The 27,440-nt window shown below is 49.3% G+C and overlaps 2 protein-coding genes across 2 annotated transcripts in view; both read left to right on the top strand.

Moving 5' to 3' along the window:
• Nucleotides 1-42: 42 nt before the first annotated feature.
• Nucleotides 43-21,779, top strand: ube2m (ubiquitin conjugating enzyme E2 M). Its single transcript, XM_087978249.1, has 6 exons — nucleotides 43-254; nucleotides 7,995-8,089; nucleotides 11,540-11,578; nucleotides 13,600-13,703; nucleotides 16,295-16,358; nucleotides 19,394-21,779. Exons 1-6 carry the CDS (start codon nucleotides 146-148, stop codon nucleotides 19,532-19,534), a joined length of 552 nt encoding a protein of 183 aa, XP_087834375.1. The 5' UTR covers nucleotides 43-145; the 3' UTR covers nucleotides 19,535-21,779.
• Nucleotides 21,780-23,007: 1,228 nt separating this feature from the next.
• Nucleotides 23,008-27,440, top strand: part of chmp2a (charged multivesicular body protein 2A) — a 20,497-nt gene continuing 16,064 nt past the window's right edge. Inside the window, exon 1 of the mRNA XM_043679543.2 lies at nucleotides 23,008-23,100. The gene's annotated coding sequence lies outside the window, so the exon portion shown is untranslated. The remainder of the gene's footprint in view (nucleotides 23,101-27,440) is intronic.

The following is a 27,440-nucleotide window of genomic DNA, read 5'->3' as shown; positions in this document are numbered from 1 at the left end:
TTCCGGCTAGCCCCGCCCCGTTGCCCTCTGACCCGAGCCCCGCTCCCACGCTGCCCCGCGCTCTGCTCCCAGCCCGAGCGGCGGCTCCGTGTCTCCCTCCGACCCCGCAGCCCGAGTCCTGAGGCCCCGCCGCCGCCGCCACATCATGATCAAGCTCTTCTCGCTCAAGCAGCAGAAGAAGGAAGAGGACGCCGCCGGAGCCGCCAAGACCGGCACCAAGAAGGCGTCGGCCGCGCAGCTCCGCATCCAGAAAGGTAACGGGAGGCCGGGGGCTCGGCGAGGCCAGGGCCCACCCTCCCTCCCCCCGAGGGGGTGGGGTAAATCAGCGGCCCAGGCCTCTCTGCCGCAAGGGGCAAGTGTCGGTGGGGGCTGGAGACCGGCCTCTGACCCACGGGGAAGGCCTGGAGGCAGCTAGGCCTCGGATGGAGCCTGGGACTCGATTCGACCGGCTTCCCTGATGGGGAAAGTGTTCTGCTCCAAGGCCAGGACTAGGAGGGACCCTAGAATTCCCGGCGGGGAGAGACTGAGATGAAGATCTGGGCCCTGGGCTGCTCAGAACCCCCTGTCCTCCTACCCCAGAGTTAGGTTCAGTTGTCCCCCCATTCCCTCACTGTGGCTTGACTATGGGGTGAGGGGAGAGTGTCAAGGACTAACCCCCCCACCCCCATCTCCCCCCCCCACCCCCATCTCCCCCCCCCACCCAGGCTCAATGGGGTCCTGATGATAGCACTTCACTGCCAGCGGGAGGCAGCTGCAACCAACTCCTTAATAACTGCCCAGCAGCATCCCAGTTCTGGTCTTTGACCTCCTTGTCCTCTCCCCGAGGGCCACAACCAGAATCTGTCACATCTGCCCATTTCTCAACCCCCCTCCTTTCAACACTGATATAATCCATACTCTCCCAACCCCTCCTCCAACACCAACTCTCGGTTTGGCATGCTGCGGACTCCTGAACCGGTCGAGTCCCAGCACCTGCAAAGTTTGATATTTGCCAACAAAATGTCAGGTTTCTTTCCCAAAGCATTAAGACAAACTCCTTGGTCCAGGAAGGAAATGCAGCCCCATCCTCGCAATGCCAGTTTGAAATTGTGTCGTCTTCTCTGGTGCAGACAACACAGGAAGGTTAGATGAAGTTTTATTGCGATAACAAAATATCAGGGGTAGGAGGCCGTTTTCATAGATTGGCATGTTGATGACAGGCTTGGATGGGATGGCCTGTGGAGGCAAGGAGGAAGTTGGAGGAATTTGTTCTCCAAACATAGTTACTAGAGTGTACTGTGCTGTACCCTAAGGAATATTCTGTGTGACCATTTAAGAGGAAGCTGGGGAAGCCAATGAAAAGGTGCAATATAAAATGATTCAGGGGAAAAGAATTATATAGCTATTTTTGGAGAGCTCTTATTGACGTGGAAGGCAAAATAATCACCATTTGTGCTGTAATTTCTAGATTGGTTCTTGTTTTGGCCCCTCTCCATCTACAATCAGAATGGAGTGATGCTGATCTCTTCCCTGGAGCAAACCACACTGACATCCATCCCTGTTGGAGATGTTCTAGTGTAATCAGTCATACATTTTTAATCTTTGACAAAAGATGGTGGCACTTGCAGGTACTCCAGCTAGCCGTTCATTATGACCATTCTAGGGCAGGCATTGGATTTTTGAAGGGAGCTGATTCTCTCTCTTCCCTAAGTGGGGATGTGCAACAAGTAGTGCCTTTATCCACTGACCAGTCATGGGTTTTGACCCAAGTCTACACCATCCCTGAAATGACTGCTGCTGTGCGGAATTGTTGTCATAACCTGAGCCGCAGGTATTTTTGGAATGTATAAGGGTCCAAAAGTTGGGATTTGCTTCATCCAGTGTTGAGAATTTACAGACCACTCAACTACAATGACGGGCAGAAGGAAAGGGCCGTTACTCTTGTACACAGGGCACCTGAAACAGAGTGATGCTGAAGATGGATTGATCAGATTAGATTACTTACAGTGTGGAAACAGGCCCTTCGGCCCAACAAGTCCACACCGCCCCGCCGAAGCGCCACCCACCCATACCCCTACATTTACCCCTTACCTAACACTACGGGCAATTTAGCATGGGCAATTTAGTATGGCCAATTCACCTGACCTGCACATCTTTGGACTGTGGGAGGAAACCGGAGCACCCGGAGGAAACCCACGCAGACACGGGGAGAACGTGCAAACTCCACACAGCCAGTCGCCTGAGGCGGGAATTGAACCCGGGTTTCTGGCGCTGTGAGGCAGCAGTGCTAACCACTGTGCCACCGTGCCGCCCATTAAGGGGAGAGAAAGGGGAATTGACCAGGTATAAAAAGAGCACAGGTGCATTTTGTATATTAATATGGTTTTATAATATTTTGTCAGTTCATTGAAGGGTTTGGAAAGGAGCTCTCTTCATTTAATTTCAATGTTACTTTACTTTCTAAAAATATATTAAATATCTAATAATTTGAATTCTGCAATTTAGAAAGCAGCGTGGGTAGGTATGTTTTTTGTGCAGTGTTGGTCACTTATTTAAGGAAGAAAGTAAATATTTTGGAGGCAGTTCAGAGGGGGTTTAGCAGACTGATACTTGGTGAGTGGATTGTCTGTGAGGTTAGGTTAGACTGGGCTTGTTTTCACCACTTTAGAAGGGGCCACTTGATTGAGTGTGTAAGGTCCTGAATGGTCTTTCCAAGATGGACTTGGAAAAGATGTTTCCTCATGTGGATGAATCCAGAGCTAAGGGATCCTGTTGCACAAAGATGAGAGTTGTGCAACTTTGCCTCAGTAGACAATGTAGGTTGTACCACTGAATATGTTTAAGACAGGTAGATACATTTTTGTTAGCTTTTGATTCCCCTAGCTGTGAGGGTCAGATGAGAATGTGGAATTCAAAATGTAACCAGATCAGCTCATGATACTATTTGAATGGTAGAGCAAGATAAAAGGGCTGAATGGCCTACTTCTCCTATTTCATATATCCATATGAGGAATCTTTTGTCTTAAAAATAGTTCTGATGACTTTTACGTTCAAGCAGCTGATAGTTTTAGGGAACCCGATTGTGTCAATATCCCTTACGTTCCCCCTCTCTCAACTAATGTGAATTCTGTTCCCAACAGCTGGTCAGCCCTTCCTCATCTGTCTGTCTGAGATTGTCACCCCTTCAAAAAGCAGATGTGTGCTCGTCTCTCCTCCCGTCCAACAGCTCTTGTGAGACCAGCTGGCAGCAAAGTTTTCTAACAGGAGCACGTTCTAACACCGTTGTCTATCTGTGCAGTCTGACCAGCTTCTCCAGAGCTGGAGGGATGTTCACCATAATCCCCTCACGTTGAAGTGCCTTGAGCAATCTGTGGCTGCCTGGATTTGTCGTCATTTGATCAAAGTGTGAATGTCCAGCTCTGTTCCTGCAACTGATTTGCAACTGTCATTGGCTGATTTAGTGGACTGGAACCAATGCATTACTCCTGTGGAACACTTGCTTTATCTCTTGAGATTGAGCATACTCCTGGCGATAACAGATTTGTCATAACTCGCTTCAGCAGTTTCAAGCTGCCGAAAGTCTCCTCTGGATGCACATTTTGAAATCAAATTGAATTACCTCAGCGGTCAATTATATAGAGTGTAAAATACAGAACAGGCAATGCAAACATCTGATATTTAGTTCAAGTTACAATGGAATAAAAGCTGATGCTTGCTGAAGAAACTCAGTAAGTCTGGCAGTATCTATGACGAAGTTATACTGAGCTCGGCGCGTTAGCTTTGTTTCTCTCCACAGATTTTGCTAAACCTGCCGAGTTTCTCCAACACTTTGTTTCAATTCCATATTTCCTGCATCTGCATTATTTGTTTTTATAATATTGTGATGGTTTGGATTGTTAGGCAAAATGGAATGACTTTGTTGGTTTTGTCTGGTCCACCTTCTGTGAAGAACGTTAGTAAACAAAAAACTGATTTGAAATTCTCAAATTGACACTGTGAGACTTGATCTTATGTTTCCTGGTTTCAGGTCTCTGCATTAATAGTCTAGTGACATTAGCCAAGACGTGGCGGGAGGTTGACACTATGCGCTGTACATTATTGTATGCAAGTCAAATACACTGTTCAATCAGGGATTCTGTGAGGAGCCTCCTCGCCAGTGTTAGAAATAGAAGTAGGCTTGGGCAGTTTGGCCCCTTGAGCCCCTGTTGTTCTGTTCAGCCGGGTAATGGTTGATCTTCTACATTATTGCAATTTTCCAGTGCTGTCCTCATACTCCTTAATGGCTTTAAAGTCTAAAAATCTATTTGTGCATCTCTTGACAATACTTGGTGACTGAGATTCCACAGAGACACTTTAAGCTTTTATTCTGCATTTCATCCTGCTGTGGATTTGGCTTTCCCACCCACTGGTTGCAGTTGCACTCTGCGTTGACAGTCACACATGCAGTGAGAGTTGGTTCAGGAGTTTTGAAAGAGTGTAATATGAAAGTTTGTATAAAACCTGCCTGGATCAAAGGGCAACAAAGAAGTTGGTAACAGCTCGTACACCTCTTTAGCTCTGGTTGCTAGGCAAGAATATGAGGGAGAATGGGAATGAGGGTTGCGATGGTAGGTTTGGATGAGGAGATGTGGGAAGGTGGAGCATAAACCCTGACATGAATTGGTTGAATTGTGGATCCAATGTAATCAGATGACATTTTTAGCGTGAGATACTGAGTTTGCCTTGCTGCAAGTCGCCATTACACTCGCTTTGATAAGGAGCTCATTCGTTACCATTCTTCTGTGTGACAATGTCTCATAAGATCTGAAAGGATAGTTTCCTTTGCTGCAGTCCATTTTCTTTACCCTCATGTTTCTTTAAATATCTCCTCTTTCATATATTTATACATTTCCCTCAGATTTAATTGGATATTTTCGATTCCCCCCCATCGTTTCTGCTCGAGTATTTCAAGTCTGAGCAGACCCTTCTTTATATGAAAGCTTATTTACTAACCACTTCCTTATCAGGGGCAGACTTAAATTATCTGAAGCACCAAACATGTAAAGCTACTTTCCTGACTGAAATTATTGCAAGATTTGACTGATCATTAGATCAAAACTACCATAAATATGGGGACCATAAAATGTTTTTTGAAGGCTGTGGAAATATATATTCTCCTCCTGCCATCTGTGACAGCTCCCTACCTGCTCTGTGTTGTTGAGTGGGTGACCTTTTCACACTAGGTTCAGTTAACTGCTTTCACCTCTTGAGCATTTTTCTACAATGTTTTTGAGCAGCTGTCATGAAACATTTTTATAGGTGCAACTTCAATGCAGTGGGATGCCATATCTCTAACTGAACAGTAAATGACTCCAGTTTAACCACCTAGGCAAATGCAAAATCTCAGACAGTGATCTGATTAAGTAATGGTGTTTAAGTGATGAATGTTGGCCAGAGTGCTTTGAGAGCTCCTAGCGCCTCTTAAATATTGTTGTAGGATCAAAAAGCATTTATGTAGGTTGCGGTAACAAGCAGACAGGGTCTCTGTTTAACACCTGGGATTGAAGCATCTTCTCTCTGCCTGTTTCTCACATGTCTGGTGACGTTATATAGGTTTTACTAGCCTCAGTTCTGTGCTGAGCAACACAGTAGCCTAGATATAATCACACCCCTGAGAGGCAACAAATGGCACAACCTCTGACTCTGAGGTGCAAGAGGCTAGAATGCGAGGGGTGCAGAGATCCCAGAGCTCAGGGTTAGAGATTGTTTTAAAGAATTAAGTTGTTGCCAGACCCACCAGCACAAATCATCCTGTTATAGGAAGGATATTATTAAACTGGAGAGGGTTCAGAAAAGATTTACCAGGACATTGTCAGGAGTGGAGAGTTTGAGGTATAAAAATGGATGGGAAAAACTGGGACTTGTTTCACTGGGGCGTAGGAGGTTGAGGGGTGACATTATAGAGGTTTATACAATCAGGAGGGACATGGATAAATAAGGTGAATGACGAGGGTCTTCTCCTTCGGGTGGAGGAGTTCAAAACAAAGGGGCATATTCTTAAGGTGAGAAGCAAATGTTTTTAAAAGGACAAGAGAGGCAATTTTGTTTGAACCAGAGAGTGATTCGTGTGTGGAATGAACTGCCAGAGAAATTGGTGATGGAGGTGTAGATACAATGTTAAAAAGACATTTTAGATAAGTTAGTGAATAGGAAAGGTTTGGAGGGACATAAGCCAGGAGCAGGCAGGTGGGGACTGGATTAGTTTGCGAACATGGTTGGCGTGGACCGGTTGGACCAAAGATGTCTGCTTCTGTGCTGCATGAGTCTACATGATGGACCAACATGGTTTGGAGGAGGTGAGTTGATTAGAGAAAGGAATGGAGGGTTCAAATCTGGTGCGGTCAAGGGTTTCGGAAACAGGCTGTGATTGGAGTGGAAACTAGTGAACTCTCCTCATTCTGTGTACTTTATTGTAGCCACTTGGGTTTTGGAGGGACATGCTGCCTTGCTGAGGAATCGGGGATGGACCTGAGGGTTGCAATTTTACTTTCAAAAGTTAGTGATGAGGTTAATGGGACTTGTGGACAGAAAGGTCAGCCTCTGCAACTTTGGGTGAGCATTGAAAAGACAAGTGTTCAAGTCAATCAGGAAAATATAAGAAAGCTTGTTTCATAGAACATTGATTTTTGTTAGCTTTTATTTTGAAGTTTTGGAAGTGTGCACTGGATTTGTGGAACGTGAACAAGATTTTCTAATGGAAGTCACTGGAAATATGGATCTTTCCTTGTAGGTATTTTCTCAATTCAGAAATTCTATTACGCACCTCATGAGTGGGTGGGACTTGAGCCCAGTGCTCCCAGCTCAAAGGTAGGGACACCACCACTGTACTATAAGAGCCCTATAAATTCCAGATTGTGTTCAATTCAAATTTTGCAATGTTCCATCACCATGACCCATGTCACAGAACATTAGCCTGGGGGTCTGGATTAGCATTGTGCCTCTGCAGCTGGGCAGCTTGCTCGGGAACATCAGAAGACAGTGAAAAGCTAACCAGGTCACTGTGGGACTGTGGTCACATTTGGAGCCAAACCAAATAAAGGGTGTTTAGTGAACCAATTTTTTGTTTTAAAATGAGTAGTCAGGCAGTTTATAGTTATTGTACTTAGCTATTCTTTAAATTGATTTCTTTGTTTTAGAAGTTAAATTGAACATCAATTTATTTGAGAAGTCTGTTGCCATCCTCCTGTGAGAGGAACTTTGCAAATTATTGATTGGGAAATTGCTGTGTTGTTGCTCAATTTTTCAAGTGAGAATCTGCTACTTTCCATGCTTTAGAAAATCAAACTTTACTCTGGGGGCCGAAAATTTGAAAGAAAAGCAGAAATTGCTGGAAGTACTCTACAGGCCAAGCAACATCTATGGGAATAATGTCTGAAATGTTAGTTATTTCCACCATGTTCTGTTCTTTGTTTCAATTGCCTGGTCTACTCCTTTTCTCTCACTGTCCCCTATCTAAAAAGGCACACAGAAGTGAGATGGAATACTACCGTTTGCCTAGACGGGTGCAGCTTCCTGGACAAAGCAGTCTGCTTGATTGGCACTACAACCACTACCTTCAAGAATCAGCCTTTTCACCAATGACATAGTGGCAGCAGTGTGTACCATCTACAAACTGTAATACTGTAGTGCATCAGATGCCCTTCAGTAGCACTTTTCAAAATTATAGCATCTACTATCTTCAAGGTCAAGAGCAGCAGATACCACCACCTGCAAGTTCCTCTTCAAACCACTCTCAGACTCTGAGCTGTATGTCCTTGGCTGGGTCAAAATCCTGGACGTCCTGACCTAACAGCACTAGGGGTGTTGCTACATCCCAGGTCAGGCGAGCAGGTCACCATAGTTTTCTCAACCTCAGTTAGTGATAGTCAACAAATGCTGGCCTAGTCAGTGACACCCTGTGTCTTATGAAAAATTTTAATAAATCTGTTGATATTCTAGTTGTTCACTGGATTCTCCCTTTTTTGATTTTTTTTCAGATATAAATGAGTTGAATTTACCTAAAACTTGTGAAATAGTTTTCCCAGATCCTGATGACCTCCTCAACTTCAAGCTCATCATCTGTCCGGATGAAGTAAGTGATGAGCAGACTGACTGAGAATTCTGAATGTCTTTGGTTTAAAAAATGCAGATGTTTTTAATGAGCTGTCAGTGTTTAAAGGTGGAAGCCAAGGTTCCTGGTTCTTGAGCCAGTCTGATCAATAAGAGGATAGGGGAAGACTAGGTTTGCCAACCATAGTGGGACTCAAACATACCTGTCCTAGTGAACTGCCGCGTTGGTTCTTAGACACCAGAATTCCCCAGCTCCCACTCCCAGTGTTCTGGCAAAGGGTCACTCGGCTTAATCTTAACTGTTTCTCCCTGAATAGATGCTGCCAGACCTGTTCTGTTACTCCTGCACTTTGTTTTTTGTCCTAATCCCGATGGTTATCTGATGATGAGAAGTTGGGGCTGATATTCCCTGGAGTTTTGAAGAAGGAGAAATGATCTCGTCGAAACATGTCATGTTCTGAATAAGCTTGGTAGGGTAGATACTGAGAGGATGTCTCTGGTTGAGGAGTCTAAAACACGGTGCACAGTCCCAGGATAAGAGGCTGTGTTGAGGGGAAATGGCTTCACTCCGAGGATAGTGGATGCTCTGTTGATGTATATATTTGAGGCTGGGACAAGCATGGTTTTGGTGTCTCAGGGAATGGATTAGGGGAGCAGGCAGGAAAGTGGGGTTGAAGCTTAAGGTCAGTCATGAAAATATAGTACAAAACAAACCGTTCGGTCCAACTTGTCCATGCTGACCAGGTATCCCAAACTGATCCGGTCCCATTTGCCAGCATTTGGCCCATATCCCTCTGAACCTTTCCTATTCACATACCCACCCAGATGCCTTTTAAATGCTGTAATTGTACCAGCCTCTATCACTTCCTCTGGCAGTTCATTCCACACACGCACACACACACACCACCCTCTGTGAAAATGTTGCCCCTAGGTCCATTTTTAAATCTTCCTCCTTTCAGCTTATTACCTGTGCCGTCTAGTTTTGGACTCCCCTACCCTGGAGAAAAGGCTCATGATTTTATAAACTGTATATGGTCACCCCTCAGCCTCCAACAATGCAGGGAAAAATAGTCCCAGTCTATTCAGCCTTCCCTACAGCTCAAACCCTCCAATCCCAGCAGCATCTTTTCTGTACCCTTTCAAGTTTAGCAATGTCTTTCCTGTAGCAGGGAGACCAGAACTGGGCACCATTGAGCATGCTGAAAGTTGTACTACACTGATTAGTGTACTACACCATAAGGGTGTTGGGATCTGTGTGTCAGGTAGAAAAATGGATCTGTTGTGATCATATTGAATTTTAGGGCAGGCTCAGATGGATTGAGTTGTCTATTTCTCCTATTATTTGTGTTGAAATAAAGACTAGCAAAGCGCCACAGTTAGTGGGAAAGAAGGGAGATCAATCAAAGATTCCAGCTGTTGACTCCTTCCGGGCTACCTCTCTGGTGAAGTGTGTGTAGATATGTGCACACGGGTGTTGAGTAGGCTGGGGCGGCGGGGTGACTCTCTCCACTGTTACGTTGTGTTGAGAGTTCTGGTTTTGGCTGCAATACTAAAGGTGCAGCTGTGGAAGAGTCTCAGGTTTGGGAAGCTGTGCTTTTTGACACTCAGGAACATGCATGGTAATGACAACATTTCTGAAACAAATTGAAATAAAGAATAATTAAAAACCTAGCAAACCATCAGTGAAACTTACAGAATACTGAGGCGCCAGGATAAAGTGGGCGTGGAGTACATGTTTCCACCAGTATCCGAGGGCACAGCCTCAGAGTGAAGGGACAACCCTTCAGAACTGAGATGAGGAGTGATTTCTTCAGCCAGAGGGTGGGGAATCTGTGGAACTCATCGCTGCAAAAGGTTGTGGGGGCCATATCACTGTATGTATTGAAGGCAGAGATAAATTGGTTCTTGACTAGTAAGGGAATCAAAGTTACAGGGAGAAGGCAGGAGAATGGGATTGAGAAACATATCAGCCGTGGTGCAGCCCTCGATGGACCGAATGACCTAATTCTGCCCCGATAACCTCTGGCCTAAGTGGGGAGAAACACTGGAAATAAAGTAGAATTTTTAAAAATCAGCTTTATATTTTATATGCATAGGCATATTTTTCAAAGAGAGGTGAGCATGTACGGTTTATCTTCAGGTGGTAGGTTTCAGCAGACACTACCTTGGTGGAATCTGGAGCCAGATGGGGGATCTTCAGGAGGCAGGTTTCTCTCAGGAGCAGGAGGTGAATAGGTTTGTGGTGAGATCGTGGCTTCAGTGTTTCTCATAGATTCCATTGTCTGATTCCTAATCATTTTTCAAAAGTGAAATAAGATTTCCAAGGAATCCACTTAACTTTTGAGTTATGAAATGACACATTGTGAAACAGAAACATGCTTTGTACAGCAAGGCACTCCTGTCCCCAACACATCTACCCATTCCTCTCCAGTACGTTGTGAATGTATCAAGAGTTCTGACCCTGTGACTAACTGAGAGGGAGGTTTGGTTAATTGCAAGTTGATCCAGTGGGGAATAAAAGTAACAGCAATTTTTCCTGTTGGGATTCTACATCTGGGAGAGTTTGGAGAGTGCTAAATGGGTAAAGATTTGGAGTCTGGGATGAGGAAACATATCCTAAACTTCGGAGTCAGATCTTTCAGGGTGAAATTAGGTGAAAAAGGTGACTGATTGTGAAACTCTTTCACAAATGGGAGTTGCTGCTGGGTCAATTGATTTTAAAACCTAGAGTGAGGGATTTTTGTTAACCAGAGATATATGCCAGAGGCATAGATTTAGGACATAGAACAGCTGTGGACTCAGTGAATAGTTGAACAGGTCGAGGCACTAAGTGGCTTCCTGCTCTTCATTGTGGAATGCTGTCCAGTGATGACGAGGTGGAAAAGTTTGGATTAATGAGGTTCTGTTTGTCCTAGAATCATCAGAAGGAAACCCTTTTCCCATTGAGTGATGCCTGTTCTTTCAAAGAGCTATATACTTCATTCAGTTTCCTTGCTCTTTGCCATTGGACTACATATCTACATATCTGCCTTCGCAGGTCTTTATCTAACTCCATATTGAAAGGCATCCTTGAATCTGCTTCCAATAGTCTACAGACAATGCATTCCAGATCACAGCAACACACTGAATCCCTCAGTTCCTTGCGCTCTTGCTTTCACAACCCTGTGATGCGCCGAGTATGCGATCAGTTATTTTAAATCTCTACCCTTTGGTATATTGGAAATGAATGAAGAAGGAGTTTGATTGACTTGAATCCCATCTCATGAGAAGGTGTTCTGTTTCACTGGTATTTGGAACACATGGGGCTGTGTACATTAACAGTCTGTGATGGTGTGAATGGGAAAAGGTTTAATACTTGATTGATTAGCTTTAGTCCACATATCTGGGATAATACTTGCCACAGTCATTGTCTTTATTAACTGCAGTCAGCAAATATTTCTTGTTAAAAACCTTTTGTTCTCTTTGCTTTCAGGGGTTCTATAAAGGAGGGAAATTTGTGTTTAGCTTTAAGGTAAGTGGAGGGTAAGTGTACTGTCACACGAGAATTGTACATTGCAAACATCTAAACTGCGTTCCTGAGTTTTAGAAGTGCAACCTTAAGCCCGATTGAACCAAAGGACGAGGCTCAACTTCAGGAATTTCTCATTCAGAGTTGCTTTGCCTTCAGTGGGATTTGAATTGTGCAATTTCCACCAGTTTGGACACAAGTCTGCGTAAATTTGAGCTGGCCAGCCAAAATAAGTGCCAGCTCATAACCTGCTGCTGAACCCCTCAGGCAAGTCAATGTATAGCTCTGTACATAAACAGAGTAAAGAGTTCTCAACACGCTTGGATATGTTGGGTAAATGATTGGAAGCTACTGCTGCTTGCAGTTACTCCCACAAGGAGACCTGTCATGGTGTGTCACTGGTGTCTTTCTTTCACCAACCTCACACATCCACTGTAGATTTTCCACAACCATTCTGTTACATTAATCATCCAACCACACTGAAGGTGTAGTCAGACACACTGTGATTGCTTATATGTACATATATGTTGGTGAGACACATCTAGAATGTTATGTGCATTTTGGTCTTCTGAATTAAGGTATTAAAATGTTTCACAGGAGGATAGTATTGCTGGCTGGGGCAGCATTTATTGCCCATCCCCAATTGCCCTCGATGGTGGTGGTAAACTGCTTTCTTGAGCCACTGCAGTCCATGTGGTGCACATACACACACAGTGCTGTTAAAGAGCGACGCTGTTGCACTGGAGGCAATTCAGAGGACGTTCACTCAATTGATTTCTGGGATGAGGGGGTTTGTGTCACAAGGAAAGGTTGCACAAAATGGAACTAAAATTGGAGATTGGAGAATGAGCGGTGATCTTATTGAAGCCTGAAAGTTTCTGAGGGTAGGGCTTTCACAGGGCGGATAGCGAAGGATGTCTTCCCTCGTGGAGGAGTCAAGAACAAGAGGGCACGGTTTTAGAATGAAAGGTAAGCGATTTAAATGGAATCATAAAAACATTCACGACCCATGGGGTCTCTGCTGGTTCTCTGTGGAGTAATGTAGTCAGTCTTGTTCCCTCAGAGATGAGGATTGTCTTCCCAAGGGTAGAAATTTGTTAGAATTCTCTATTCCTGTGAGCTCTGGAGGCTGGGTCATTGAATCTATTCAAGGCTGAACCTGGTGGATTCTTGAACCACCGGGCGGTTGAGGGTTGTGAGGAACAGGCAGGAAAATGGCAGAGTTGAGACCTAGATCAACTTTTCATTAGAGATGAAAAGGTTGAGAGGTGACTTAATTGAGACACATAAGATAACCAGAGGGTTAGATAGGGAGGACAGTGAGAGTCTTTTTCCTCGGATGGCGATGGCTAGCACGAGGGGACGTAGCTTTAAATTGATGGGTGATAGATTTAGGACAAATATCAGGGTAGTTTCTTTACTCAGAAAGTAGTAGGGTTGTGGAACGGGCCTGTCTGCAGCAGTAGTAGATTCTCTGACGTTAGTGGGCGGCACGGTGGCACAGTGGTTAGCACTGCTGCCTCGCAGCGCCAGAGACCCGGGTTCAATTCCCGACTCAGGCGACTGACTGTGTGGAGTTTGCACGTTCTCCCCGTGTCTGCGTGGGTTTCCTCCGGGTGCTCCGGTTTCCTCCCACAGTCCAAAGATGTGCAGGTTAGGTGAATTGGCCATACTAAATTGCCCGTAGTGTTAGGTAAGGGGTAAATGTAGGGGTATGGGTGGGTTTCGCTTCGGCGGGTCGGTGTGGACTTGTTGGGCCGAAGGGCCTGTTTCCACACTGTAATCTAATCTAATCTAATCTAAAAAAAAAGGGCATTTAAATGGTCATTGGATAGGCATATGGATGGAAGTGGAATAGTGTAGGTTAGATAGACTTTAGATTGGTTTCACAGGTTAGCGCAACATCGAGGACCTGTATTGCGCTAAAATATTCTATCAGGTGAGTCTCCAACTTGTTGAGCGGCGGAGCAGACTCAAGTGGCTGATACTGTTCCTCGTTCCTATGCAAGCATCTGTCTTTGCAGGTTGGACAAGGGTACCCTCACGACCCTCCGAAGGTGAAATGTGAAACTATGGTATATCATCCAAACATCGATCTAGAAGGCAATGTTTGCCTAAACATCCTCAGGTAGGTCGAAGTTTGATCAGAAGGTCTGCAGGCTGTGTGCACGTTTGGAATTATTTCTCTGGCTTTGATGAGCTGTTGTACATTTGAATCGAGGTTGTATTTTCTTGTGGTCAGGTTATTGTATTTGTGTGGTTTATAGACATGGTGTGCTGAGATATGCCATTAATGCACCAAGTTCAGCAGCTCGACAACTGGTTTCTGGTTCCTTCACTGGATAATGTCTGCAAAACAGACAGCTTCATAAGTAGTTCTTGGGTGAGCTTTCTGACTGAGGAGATGGATGGAAACCAGTCATTATGACACAGACAGAGGCCATTTAGCCCAGTGAGTCCATGCTGGCTGTCTGAAGTTCACTGTACTCCCAAAGCACTGCCAGCTAATTCCTCTTAAACACATATCCAATTTCTTTTTGAAATATGTAAGAACCAGGAGCAGGAGTAGGCCATCTGGCCCTTCAAGCCATTCAGTAAGAACATGGCTGATCTTTTCATGGCCTCAGCTCCATTTACCTTATCTCTCTCCGTTACCCTCAATTCCTTGACTGTTCAAAAAAGTATCTATCTGAGCTTTAAAAACATTTACTGAGGAAGCCTCGACCGCTTCCATAGATTCACAACCCTCTGGGTGAAGAAGTTTGTTCTCAATTCAGTCCTAAATCTGCTCCCCCTAATTTTGAGGCTATGCCCTCTTGTCCTAGTTTCATCTGCCAGTGGAAACATCCTCTCTACCTCTATCTTATTTATTTCCTTCATAATTTTATATGCATTCCACTAGCCTCTTAGCTCATGAGATCTGGATGATTACAATCTTCTTCACTGAAAGAAAGTTCATCCTGACATGTCCTTAGAATCTCTTATCTTAAATCTGTGTTCCTCCTCTTTCTACGATTAGCTAATGCGGGTTGTTTTTCTTTGTCCTATCAAGACCTGACATAATCTTTGTTTGCAGTCAATCTCCTTTGTTCCAAGGAAAAGTTCCTTGGCGTTTCACTTGAGGCTAGCCACTGGGATCGCGCTGCTATCTGAATTAGAACCGAAAGAGAACGAAGGGATGGCATTTTAAATGAAATGTTGAGCAACTTCTAAAAGACAGGCAGGAGAAGTTGAAGTATCTGAAATCTGTAACCATGACATTTAATCTGAAGATTTATTTTGTGGATGTGAACTTGGTCAGTAATACAGAGAAAATTCAAATAATATATTTCAGAATGTAGGCAGAATGAGGGGAAACAGCACATGCGAGGTTGTACGGTTGAAGCAGTTTTAAATGGGGTACAGGAACCGAGGGATCTGGGACTGCATGTACGTGGATCTTTGAAAATAGAGTACTTTTAATGGAGTCATTGAGAGAGAAGAACATTTTGATACAGCTAATGGGGTTGAATTCTTTCCACTTGCAAAGTGTCGGCAGCCAGAAGAAAAGGTGTAAAATAATTGGCAAAAGAGCCAGTGGTGAATTGTTTTACAGATCAAGTTGTGAACTGGAATATATGACTAGAAAAGGCAATGGAGACAGATTTACAATGGATACTTAAAGGGATAAAATATATTGGGTTGTGGGGGAAAAAAGCAATGTTCTGGGACCATGGAACCGCCTTCTGTGGTTTGGTGTCCAGTGATTCTGTTCTTAGCATCATAGCATTGCCACAGTGTGGAACCAGGCAGTTTGGCTCATCGAGTCCACACTAATCCTCTGAACAACATCCCACCCAGACCCAGCCCCCTACCCTATCCCTGTAATCCTGCATTTCCCAAAACCAATCCATCCTGACCTGCACACCTTTGGTCTGTGGGAGGAAGTTGGAGCACCTGGAGGAAACGCATGCAGACACAGGGAGAATATGCAAACTCCACACAGACAGTCACCCAAGGGTGGAATTGATCCTGTATCTCTGGTACTGTGAGGGCGCAGATTCAAGGTAATTGGCAAAGGAAGTAACAGAAAAACTATTTTCACGCACGGTGTGGTTAGGATCTGGAACGCACTGCATCTCAGAGTGCAGTGCAAGCATGTTCAATTGGGTTATTATCTGAAAAGCAAAACTGTAGGATTGCACAGAGAAAAGTCGGGGAGTGGCACGAAGTGAATTGTTTCTTCAAAGGGCAAGAGCAGATACCCCGGTCTTCTGAGCTGTAATAATTCTGTGATTCTATTGTAAGCAGTAGAGAGCTGAGAGTGAGAGGAAGAAAGAGGAAGGTCTCTGACAGGATAGGATAGGAATGATTAAATTACAGAAGTGGTAATTGTGCGTAACTCTGTTTTGTGCACTGATGCTGGAGGAAGGTGAGGTTTATTTACTCAATTACTATTTATTGAACAAGAAAGGTTAGAGTGAATTGGCCATGCTAAAATTGCCCGTAGTGTTCAGGGATGTGTAGGTTTAGGTGCATTAGTCAGGGGTAAATATAGGGTAGGGGAATGGGTCTGGGTGGGTTACTCTTCAGATGGACAGTGTTGAGTTGTCGGCCTGAAGGGCCTGTTTCCACACTGTAAGGATTCTATTCTAAAAGATTATGTGCTGCTGCGCTTCATAAGGTGAAGATAATTGTGCAAGTTATTCACTTCATCATCTTGCTGTTTTCTTTGCACAGAGAGGACTGGAAACCTGTATTAACAATAAACTCTATAATTTATGGGCTACAGTACCTTTTTTTGGTAAGTGGACAAGCTGCTCGGAACTTATTTTTACGTAGTGGTGAAACCACTTTTGCCAATCACATTTTTGTGAGTTTAGGAGTGTCCAAGCAAGTTGCAGTTATGGCCATCTTGAATGCTTATCAAAGGGGCCTCATGGGTCATGTATCAATATTTTCTAGAACTAGGAGTCTCTGTTTAAAAAAGGGTTTTTCATTTAAGACAGAGATGAGGTGCAATTCTTTACTCTCAGAGCATCATAAGGCTTTGGATCCCACTTCCTCAAAGGCAGTGAAAGTAGAGCCGTTGAACTTTTTTTAAGGCTGGGGTAAATCCTTGGTATGCAAGGTTATTTTGGGATAGGAAGGATATTGTGGAGTTTTTTTTTAAATTCCAAAAACAGACTTTATTCATAAATTATCTACAAGTTTAAAAAGAAACAAGTAGAGCACAGATTCACACAGACTTTGCAGAAAATATAGTGGAATTCTGACATTCCTTGTTATAGCTTAAATTTAGTACCAAAATAGGGCATTTTTTAATAATGCAAGGAAACAACAGCAAAGTTTTTTTTAATAAACCGGCCCCTATGGGACCAAGAGTGTGTTAGTTGATCAAAATGTCCACGTAGCCAATGTAAAAACACAAACTAGTAATAAAAACATAATTCTGGAGGTAGACCCATCACTGTTATACTTTATTTACAGCATAAATCACTTAAATAATAATGCACCTTCACCTTAAATGAAATGTATCAGCAGCGAGCCTTCCCATTTGCACCCTCACCTGACTACTGGGAGATTGCAAGAATACAGTAAATGTCCAGTATTTCAGGTATATAATTTTTGCCAGCTTACTAAGAGTGCCGATAAGCTTGCTGTATTTAGATAGCTTTAAGGCAAACTCGAAGGTCTTGAATCTTAATAGACTCTCGCTATACTTTGGCAGAAAGATCTTAGGCGGTACTCTGGGGTTGTTGTTACAGTCAGATCTGTCATGACCTTATTGAATGACAAAGCAGGCTGAAGGAGCCAAAGAGGTTATTCCTGCTTCTGACTTGTACGTTCCCATTTACTGCATAGCTGAACCGACCTGGTGCTATGATGTGGGATCTATTCACCAGGTTGGGAACAGTGCTAAGCCCTCTCCAAGGTCCTGGTCCAAGATCATTAAAGAAGATAAATCAGTAATAAGATATGTAAGTAAGTGTAGGATGAAGCTTGCCTTTCAGAATCCCATTTCCCAGGGTTTGGGATCCTCAGCTTGAGCACTCGCTGTGCGCAAGTGGTTCTGCTTTCCTTGGTTGAATCTATTGTTCTTGTTACAGTTGCTGACTTTTCACTATGTGAATGAGATTTTTAAAAAAATTAAATCCGATATGTAGCTTTCTAACTCCGTACATGTGGTTATGCCTGCAGCTGCAGTCTTCTGCCACTGGATGGAGCTTCTAACAGCTATACCGTCCGCACCATTCTAAATAAGCAGTATCAGCTGACACAATGATAACTATTTGTATTAACCTACAGTTTCCCCATTATAGTATCTTCAGTGGTCTGATAATTTCAAGCTATAGTAGCTTGTGGATTAGGATAGATTTAGATCTGTGGCTATGTAATTGAGGGGCATCCTCAGCACCTTTGGTATAACTTTGCCTCTGAGTCACAAGGCTCTGTGTCCAATTCCAGGACTTGAGTTTTGAGATCCTGGCTGATATTCCAGGACCATACTGAGGGAGCAATGCATTATTGGAGCTGTCGTCTTGTGGATGACAGTTAAACTGAACCCCCCAGTGGCTGCCCAGGTGTTTGTAAAAGATCCGATCTGTCTATTTTGAAGAAGATGGACTGAATGGCCTCCTGCATCGTAACGATTTTGCAAAGAGCAGAGGAGTTCTCCTCTTGTGTCCTGGCCAATATTTATCCCCCAATTAACATGTTTATAAACACACTACCTGGCCATTATCACATTACGGTTTATGGGAGCTTCCAGTCATCCAAATTAGCTTCCACATTTCTGATATTACAACAATGATTACACTTTTTATCAGTACCTCATTGGCTGTAAAGCATTTTTGACAGAGCTGGCTAGTCATGAAAGTGTGCTGCAAATGCCTTTTTTTTTCTCTGCACATCGGATCTTCGTGTTTACGAACTTCAATTTGATAATGTGCCTGAGCAACACTTTGGGATGTCTTTACTGCATTCAAGAGAATATGTAAATGGAAGTTGTTCTTTAGCATTATTCCTATTGGAGTGCTAAATATCACAAAAAACTTCCCAGGCACAAGTTGGAAAACTCACTAACATCTCATTTATTTTTTAAAAAGGCAACATACACCCTTACGTCCAACATGGTCTTGAAAACTGACAACCACACCCCTTCTCTGGTGTTATTTATCCAAATTATCGGGCAAGAGGAAGAGCATTTCAACATTTTGGGCACACGGGTCACCAGAGGTCACAACACTTGGGTTAATGACATGCTTTGCAATCTCCTGCAGTGAGGACTGTAAACAGACTGTTACTGGCATGCTCTGAGAAAGATTTATATAGTGGCTTTCACAATATCAGGCAATCCCAAATCTATCTACAGCCAATGAAGTACTTTCAAAGTGTACTTGTTGTTGTAATGTAGGGAATGCAGCTGCCAATTTGCACATAGCAAGCTCACCCACAGGACAGTGCGATAATGACTGGATAATAATGTGTTTGGCGACACTGATCGAGGGATAAATATTGAATCATTTCTTTGCTGTTTGAAATAATACCCCCGTCTTTTTTTTAACGTGTCCCTGAGTGAGCTGGCAGTGGCTCGGTTTTACGCCCCATCTGAAAGGTGACACTTCAACAGTGCAGCATGAGTGTTAACTTTGATATCTGTGGTCACGTCCTGAAATAGCTACAGTTTTCAAATGGGGAGGGAAGAGCATTAACTCACAACCGATCCTGCGGACATGAGGTGTTGATTCTGTCCTGACTTCTCATGTGCAAAGTCCCAGTAGATTTAAGCACGTGTCTCCTTTTGTTTTCTTTCTTCTCTCCCTCTCTGGCTCCCAGGAACCTAACCCTGAGGACCCCCTGAACAAGGAGGCAGCAGAAGTCCTTCAGAACAACAGACGTCTCTTTGAACAGAATGTGCAGCGATCCATGCGGGGAGGCTACATTGGCTCCACTTACTTTGAGCGATGCCTTAAATAGGGGCTCAGAGAGCACAAACTGAGGCCACAGAGAGAGAGGAAAAAAAATCTGACATACTTCGATATATAAAAACATTACAAAATACTCGACTGAAAGCAGGAGGGCCATAGAGAGACTGAGGGGGCAGTTTCCACTTACGCCTCTCAGCATATTTGCCACAGGAAGGAAATCTCCGAATTGGAATTTTAAAAATAAAAAGAGGACTGCTTGATTGTCGTACTAGCTCTAGAGCATGCCAGGAAGTTTGAAATAGTTTTGGTTCTCTCCTTCCCCCTCCCCTGCCCCAACAACCCCCACCCACTCAATTAAATTTATTGTAAGTGTATTTCACTTGAGGAGTGCTGAAGTCTTTATGTTAATAAAAGTTTTTTAAATGTCTGTGGAATATTTTTGCCCCACCCTGCCCCAGCCCCTTCAACCCCCCCTCTCCCACCCCCACCCAAGTCCCCTCCCCTCTGCTATTGATGAAAGTGCACAGGATGTGCCAGAGGAGGAGGAAGTTGCCAATTGGATCTGAAGTGAGTGAGAGACGTTACTGTAACGCTGCATCTAATCTGTTTTGAATGTTTTGCCTGTTCATTAAGTTGTATAGATTTTTTTAAATGAAAAGTTCCCTCCCATTTTGTTTCTGTGGTAGGTTATTTTCTCACCTGTGTAATAGAATGTTAAACAGTGCACTCAATACATGAACCCACCGGAGGTTACCTGCTCCCAATCTTCATTTCTCGTGGGAGTGTTGCCACTGTAGTACCTCCTAAGACTCGAGCTGTTGCATCCTTCCAAGCTGCCTGGCTGAAAATCCAAATGATCATTCTGCTAGCTCCCTACGTGCAGTGCATGTTTATGCAACATAACTGCAGAGCAGGGCTGTCTCTCTGGAAATGACTGCTTATATATCGCGTATCCTGGTCATACCTCATGCTGGTCATGATCCCACTTGTTTCCATGTCACCAAGTTATTGTGATATTGGTGTACTCATGTAATTGTTTAAAGAAAAAGGCTCATGGTTCAGTTTTAACTTAAGCGATTTTGCCCGCTCTGTGATGTTTAATTTTTACTGACCACGCTTTATTTCAAAATAATAAAAACAAACTCAGTTACATTAACTATCCCTTAAAATGCAACCTGCTCTTGCCTTTTATTCTGCTTGGTAACAGCTTCACCATCCCCTAAATAAACAACAGTTTCTGTGTCCCTCCCTCCCCCCCCCCCCCCCCCCCAAACTCCAGATTTAGCACAGGTCATAAACAGGAAGATCCCATCCAACGTTTGAGTCCGATGCCTAAGGATCCAATCTCTGGTGGAACTACCTGGGGGAAGTTACAATTAACCTTGAGGTTTTCTTTTTGGCTCAAGTGGGCAAGAGAGGTATTGGCCTGACTGCAGTCTGGAAGTGGGCTTTAGCAATGGCAGCATGGGGCTGATAAGGATTGAGTTTGCCTGTTGTCAAATCTTGCAGAATGGCATGCGGATAAGTACCTGCAGCTCTGTACTCTAAGGGGTAGGTTACATTGAAAATTTTGGAGAAAGGAAATGTTGCTTATTGGTTCCTGTAGTTTTTACCTTGGGCGTTTTCAACAGTGCCTGATACTGCTCTTATATGAACAGATTACACCGTATGATTGAGAAGGTGGGGATATCCTTTAGCAACAATTATACCCTGGCAAGTTTGAACGCCCTGGTATTGTCTTTGTGTGGCATGCCTTGTGTCAGAAGTTTATTCTGTCTTCTGTCACTGGTGCTACCTTAGGAAATCTCTGGGCGCCGACAGGATCAGAGCAGAGTTTACCCTGTCTCGTTTTTTTTCCCATTGGTTTGGTACAGACCCATGCAGTACAGTCACTTCTCTCTTGGCCTGAAGCCATTTTATAGTTTGGGTTTAAGAAAAACTTTCAATTCAGTTCATCACAAACACTTGTGTTCTTACAAGTGCGAATACAAAAAACTCATCCCTGCAATATGTTTAGTGATACATCTGACCATCTCAAGGATATTGGTGCTCAGATATTGCCTGGCTTGTGTGTGGGTGATCTTATTCTGTTTGCTGGTAAGGATCTCATTTTGACCAACATAGGTTGCCAATCTCAACCTGAAGAGTGGAAATCTTGAATATTGTAAATACTAAGCCTAGCCTTGATGCATCAGGAGCAAAGGATCAATTCTATCATGTCTCCTGACCCGAAGGAACCTGATCCTTTTACATAGTTTTCTGAAAACCATAATAAATGCAAACCTTTGATGATCTGTCTCAGTCAATTTTCCTATTGTGTGTAATGAATGTGGGGGGCACTGAAAGGAGATGATGGGTTATGAAAGCATGATTTCAGATGAAAAAAATCACTAACCCAAAATATTAACGAAAGCATGACTTCGGATGGAAAATCACTAACCCAAAATATTAACTCTTCTCCCCACAGTTGCCGAGAATGCCAAACACTCCTCTTTAAATTTCAGATAGTTACATGAGCTGAGGTTAGTTAAACTCAATATAGACTAAGGGTGCATGGGTTTGTGGTAGTGCCCCTACCTCTGGTCATAAAGGCTTGGTTCAAGTACCATTTGCTCCAGTAGTATGTTACATCTCAGAAAAAGTGGATATGATAGCTAGAGTGAAGGTGCTGTGACTCAAGACTAATTGGGGAGGTGATGACGTATTGATAATGTCACTGGACTAGTAATTCAGAGCCTCATGTTAATATTCTGGGGATATGTGTTCAGATTTCCATCATGGTGGTAGTGTAATTAAATTCTGTAAAAATCTGAATATGAATGTTTTATCACTGTTGTAAAATTCCATCTAGTTCACTAGTATTCTTAGAGGAAATCTATAGTTACTTGTGACTCGAGGTCCACTGTGGATGACACTTGGGTAATTAGGGATGGGTAATAAATCCCTGGGACACCCCATATCCCTTGAACACATAAAAAAAGTTTATATAATAATCAGGTTGGTCTGAGATACCTAAACTTGAGTTCAAAAATTAAATTTGCCTGGAAATGGAATGGAGGCAAGTTCAATTGAAGCTTTTAAAAGGGCATTGGATTATTATTTGGGAAGAAATAGTGTACATGGATATCTGGGGAAAGACATGAAATTGGCATTGGGGGCTAGAACAGATGTAGACATGATGGGCCAAATAACATCCAGCACTCTTAATGGTTCTGTAAATTGAAAGACCGTTATTGATATGCTGTTGGACTCAGCTGCAGTTTTGGGGTGGTGGTGTTTCCCTCTTGGCCACATAATTATTGCTCTATAATCACATAATCTTTATTCCAATTATTTGCTGCCACGTGATCCCTGTCCCCAGTGAAGCGACACTACTCCGCATATTTACATTGGGACAGGGTATCCGCTGTGCGCCTGCGCGGGGGTTGGGGGGTCGTAGAATCGACAGTACGCCTGCGCAGGTTTGGCCCACAATCGCAGTGCGCCTGCGCCATAACGTAAACGCGATTGTGTCATCGGTCCGTTTCCTATTGGTCGGTGACGTGGTTGACGTAATCAGACAACAACAGGAACCGGAGGCCGCGAGCAGCGACACCGACAGATTCCAGGCCCCAGGGTCAGTCGTCACCGGCAACGGGGCGGGAGTTAAGCTGGGGCTGGGTTAGTGTCCGTCCCGGAGAGAGGTCTGTGCGTCAACACCCGGGGGAGGAGGGGCCCCACCCCCCACCCCCCACCCCCCACCCTACTCTCCCACTCCCTACTCTCCCACTCCCCCACCCTACTCTCCCACTCCCCCACCCTACTCTCCCACTCCCCCCACCCTACTCTCCCACTCCCCACCCCTCACTCTCACGCTCACTCCCCTCCCCCACTCCCCTCACCCCCTCCCCCCTCACCCCCCCTCCTCTACATCCCCCGCCCTCCCCCCTCCCCTCACCCCCCCCTCCCCCTCACCCCCTCCCCTCACCCCCCTCCCCACACCCCCCCTCCCCTCACCCCCCACCCCCTCACCCCCCCTCCCCACACCCCCCTCCCTCACCCCCCTCCCCTCACCCCCCTCCCCTCACCCCCCCTCCTCCCCTTTCCCTCCCCCATTCCCTCCCCCCCTCTCCCTCCCCCCTTCCCCCCCTCCCCCCCTCCCTCCCCCCCTTCCCCCCTCCCCCCCTCTCCCTCCCCCCTTCCCTCCCTTTCCCTCCCCCCTCTCCCTCCCCCCTTCCCTCCCTTTCCCTCCCCCCCTTTCCCTCCCCCCCTTTCCCTCCCCCCCCTTTCCCTCCCCCTCCCTTCCCCCTCCCCCTCCCCCCCACCCTTCCCCCCCCCCCCTTCCCCCCCCCTCCTTCCCCCCCCCTCCCTTCCCCCCCTCCCCCCCCCCCTCTCCCTCCCCCCCTCTCCCTCCCCCCCCCCATCCCCCTCCCTTCCCCCCCCTCCCCCTCCCTTCCCCCCTCCCCCCTCCCTTCCCCCCTCCCCTCCCTTCCCCCCCTCCCCTCCTTCCCCCCCCTCCCCTCCCTTCCCCCCCCTCCCCTCCCTCCCCCCCCTCCCCCCCCCCCCTCCCTTCCCCCCCTCCCCCTCCCTTCCCCCCTCCCTCCCTTCCCCCCCTCCCCCTCCCTCCCCCCCTCCCCTCCCTTCCCCCCCCCTCCCCCCCTTCCCCCCCTCCCCCTCCCCCTCCTTCCCCCTCCCCTCCCTTCCCCCCCCCTCCCCCTCCCTTCCCCCCCCCCCTCCCCCTCCCTTCCTCCCCCCCCTCCCCCTCCCTTCCCCCCCCTCCCCTCCCTTCCCCCCCCTCCCCCTCCCTTCCCCCCCCTCCCTCCCCCTTCCCCCCCCCTCCCCCTCCCTTCCCCCCCCCTCCCCCTCCCTTCCCCCCCCCTCCCCCTCCCTTCCCCCCCCCTCCCCCCTCCCCCCCCCCTTCCCCCCCTCCCTTCCCCCCCCCTCCCCCTCCCCCTCCCCCCCCTCCCCCTCCCCCTCCTTCCCCCCCTCCCCTCCCTTCCCCCCCTCCCTTCCCCCCCTCCCTTCCCCCCTCCCTTCCCCCCCCTCCCTTCCCCCCCTCCCTCCCCCCCTCCCTTCCCCCCCCCCTCCCTTCCCCCTCCCTTCCCCCCCCTCCCTTCCCCCCCCCTCCCTTCCCCCCCCTCCCTTCCCCCCCCTCCCTTCCCCCCCCCCCCTCCCTTCCCCCCCCCCCTCCCTTCCCCCCCCCCCCTTCCCCCCCCCTCCCTTCCCCCCCCCTCCCTTCCTCCCTTCCTCCCCCTCCTTCCCTCCCCCCTCCCTTCCCCCCCGCCCTCCCTTCCCCCCCCTCCCCTCCCTTCTCCCCCCCCCTCCCTTCCCCCCTCTCCCCTCCTTCCCCCCCTCTCCCCTCCCCTCCCCCCCTCCCCCTCCTTCCCCCCCCCCTCCCCCCCTCCCCTCGCCCCCCCTCGCCCCTCCCTTCCCCCCCTTCCCCCCCCCTCCCTTCCCCCCCCCCTCCCTTCCCCCCTCCCTCCCCCCCCCCTCTCCTTCCCCCCCCTCTCCTCGCCCCCCCTCTCACTCTCCCTCTCCCCCCCTCTCCCTCCCCCCCTCTCCCTCCCCCCCCCTCCCCTCCTTCCCCCCCCCCTCCCCCTCCCTTCCCCCCCCCTCCCCCTCCCTTCCCCCCCCCTCCCCCTCCCTTCCCCCCCCTCCCCCTCCCTTCCCCCCCCTCCCCCTCTCCTTCCCCCCCCCTCCCCTCCCTTCCCCCCCCCTCCCCCTCCCTTCCCCCCCCCTCCCCTCCCTTCCCTCCCCCCTCCCTCCCCTCCCTCCCCCTCCCTCCCCCCTCCCTCCCCCCCCTCCCCCTCCCTTCCCCCCCCTCCCCCCTCCCTTCCCCCCCCTCCCCCTCCCTTCCCCCCCCTCCCCCTCCCTTCCCCCCCCCTCCCCCTCCCTTCCCCCCCCTCCCCCTCCCTCCCCCCACCCCTCCCCTTCCCCCCCCCTCCCCCTCCCTTCCCCCCCCCTCCCCTCCCTTCCCCCCCCCTCCCCCCTCCCTTCCCCCCCCCTCCCCCTCCCTTCCCCCCATCCTCCCTCCCTTCCCCCCCCCTCCCCCTCCCTTCCCCCCCCCTCCCCCTCCCTTCCCCCCCCCCTCCCCCTCCCTTCCCCCCCCTCCCCCTCCCTTCCCCCCCCCCTCCCCCTCCCCCCCCCTCCCCCTCCCCCTCCCTTCCCCCCCCTCCCCCTCCCCCTCCCCCCCTCCCCCTCCCCCTCCCTTCCCCCCCCCTCCCCCTCCCTTCCCCCCCTCCCTTCCCCCCCCCTCCCTTCCCCCCTCCCTTCCCCCCCCTCCCTTCCCCCCCCCCTCCCTTCCTCCCCTCCTTCCCCCCCCCTCCCTTTCCCCCCCCCTCCCTTCCCCCCCCTCCCTTCCCCCCCCCCTCCCTTCCCCCCCCCCTCCCTTCCCCCCCCCCTCCCTTCCTCCCTTCCTCCCCCTCCCTTCCTCCCCCTCCCTTCCCCCCCTCCCTTCCCCCCCCTCCCCCTCCCTTCCTCCCCCCCCCCTCCCTTCCCCCCCCTCCCCCTCCCTTCCCCCCCCTCCCCTCCCCCCCCTCCCCCCTCCCCCCCCCTCCCTCCCTTCCCCCCCCTCCCCCTCCCTTCCCCCCCCCCTCCCTTCCCCCCCCTCCCCCTCCCTTCCCCCCCCTCCCCCTCCCTTCCCCCCCCTCCCCCTCCCTTCCCCCCCTCCCCCTCCTTCCCCCCCTCCCCCTCCCTTCCCCCCCTCCCCCTCCCTTCCCCCCCTCCCCCTCCCTTCCCCCCCCTCCCCCTCCCTTCCCCCCCCTCCCCCTCCCTTCCCCCCCCCTCCCCCTCCCTTCCCCCCCTCCCCCTCCCTTCCCCCCCCCTCCCCCCCCCCCCTCCCCTTCCCCCCCCTCCCCCTCCCTTCCCCCCCCCTCCCCCTCCCTTCCCCCCCCCTCCCCCTCTCCTTCCCCCCCCCTCCCCCCTCCCTTCCCCCCCTCCCCCTCCCTTCCCCCCCCCTCCCCCTCCCTTCCCCCCCCCTCCCCCTCCCTTCCCCCCCCTCCCCCTCCCTTCCCCCCCTCCCCCTCCCTTCCCCCCCCCTCCCCCTCCCTTCCCCCCCCCTCCCCTCCCTTCCCCCCCCCTCCCCCTCCCTTCCCCCCCCCTCCCCCTCCCTTCCCCCCCCCTCCCCCTCCCTTCCCCCCCCCTCCCCCTCCCCCTCCCTTCCCCCCCCCTCCCCCTCCCCTCCCCCCCTCCCCCTCCCCCCCCCTTCCCCCCCCTCCCCCTCCCTTCCCCCCCCCTCCCTTCCCCCCCCCTCCCTTCCCCCTCCCCCCTCCCTTCCCCCCCCCCCTCCCTTCCCCCCCCCCTCCCTTCCCCCCCCCCTCCCTCCTCCCCTCCTTCCCCCCCCCTCCCTTCCCCCCCCCTCCCTTCCCCCCCACCCTCCCTTCCCCCCCCCTCCCTTCCCCCCCCCCTCCCTCCCCCCCCCCCCCTCCCTTCCTCCCTCCTCCCCCTCCCTTCCTCCCCCCTCCCTTCCCCCCCCCTCCCTTCCCCCCCTCCCCCTCCCTTCTCCCCCCCCCCCTCCCTTCCCCCCCCTCCCCCTCCTTCCCCCCCCTCCCTCCCCCCCCTCCCCCTCCCCCCCCCTCCCCCTCCCTTCCCCCCCCCTCCCTTCCCCCCCCTCCCCTCCCTTCCCCCCCCTCCCCCTCCTTCCCCCCCCTCCCCCTCCCTTCCCCCCCCTCCCCCTCCTTCCCCCCCCCTCCCCCTCCCTTCCCCCCCCTTCCCCCCCTCCCACTCCTTCCCCCCCCCCTCCCCTTCCCCCCCCCTCCCCCTCCCCTTCCCCTCCCCCTCCCCCTCCCTTCCCCCCCTCCCCCTCCCTTCCCCCCCCTCCCCCTCCCTTCCCCCCCCTCCCCCTCCTTCCCCCCCCTCCCCCTCCCTCCCTCCCCCCCTCCCCCTCCCTTCCCCCCCCTCCCCCTCCCTTCCCCCCCCCTCCCCCTCCCTTCCCCCCCCCTCCCCCTCCCTTCCCCCCCTCCCCCTCCTTCCCCCCC

The sequence above is a fragment of the Chiloscyllium plagiosum genome, unplaced genomic scaffold (genome assembly GCF_037043375.1).
Source record: "Chiloscyllium plagiosum isolate Xiang-an unplaced genomic scaffold, Cpla_swu_hap1 HiC_scaffold_33, whole genome shotgun sequence".
Lineage (NCBI taxonomy): Eukaryota > Metazoa > Chordata > Chondrichthyes > Orectolobiformes > Hemiscylliidae > Chiloscyllium > Chiloscyllium plagiosum.
This window is presented reverse-complemented; position numbering and strand designations above follow the sequence as displayed.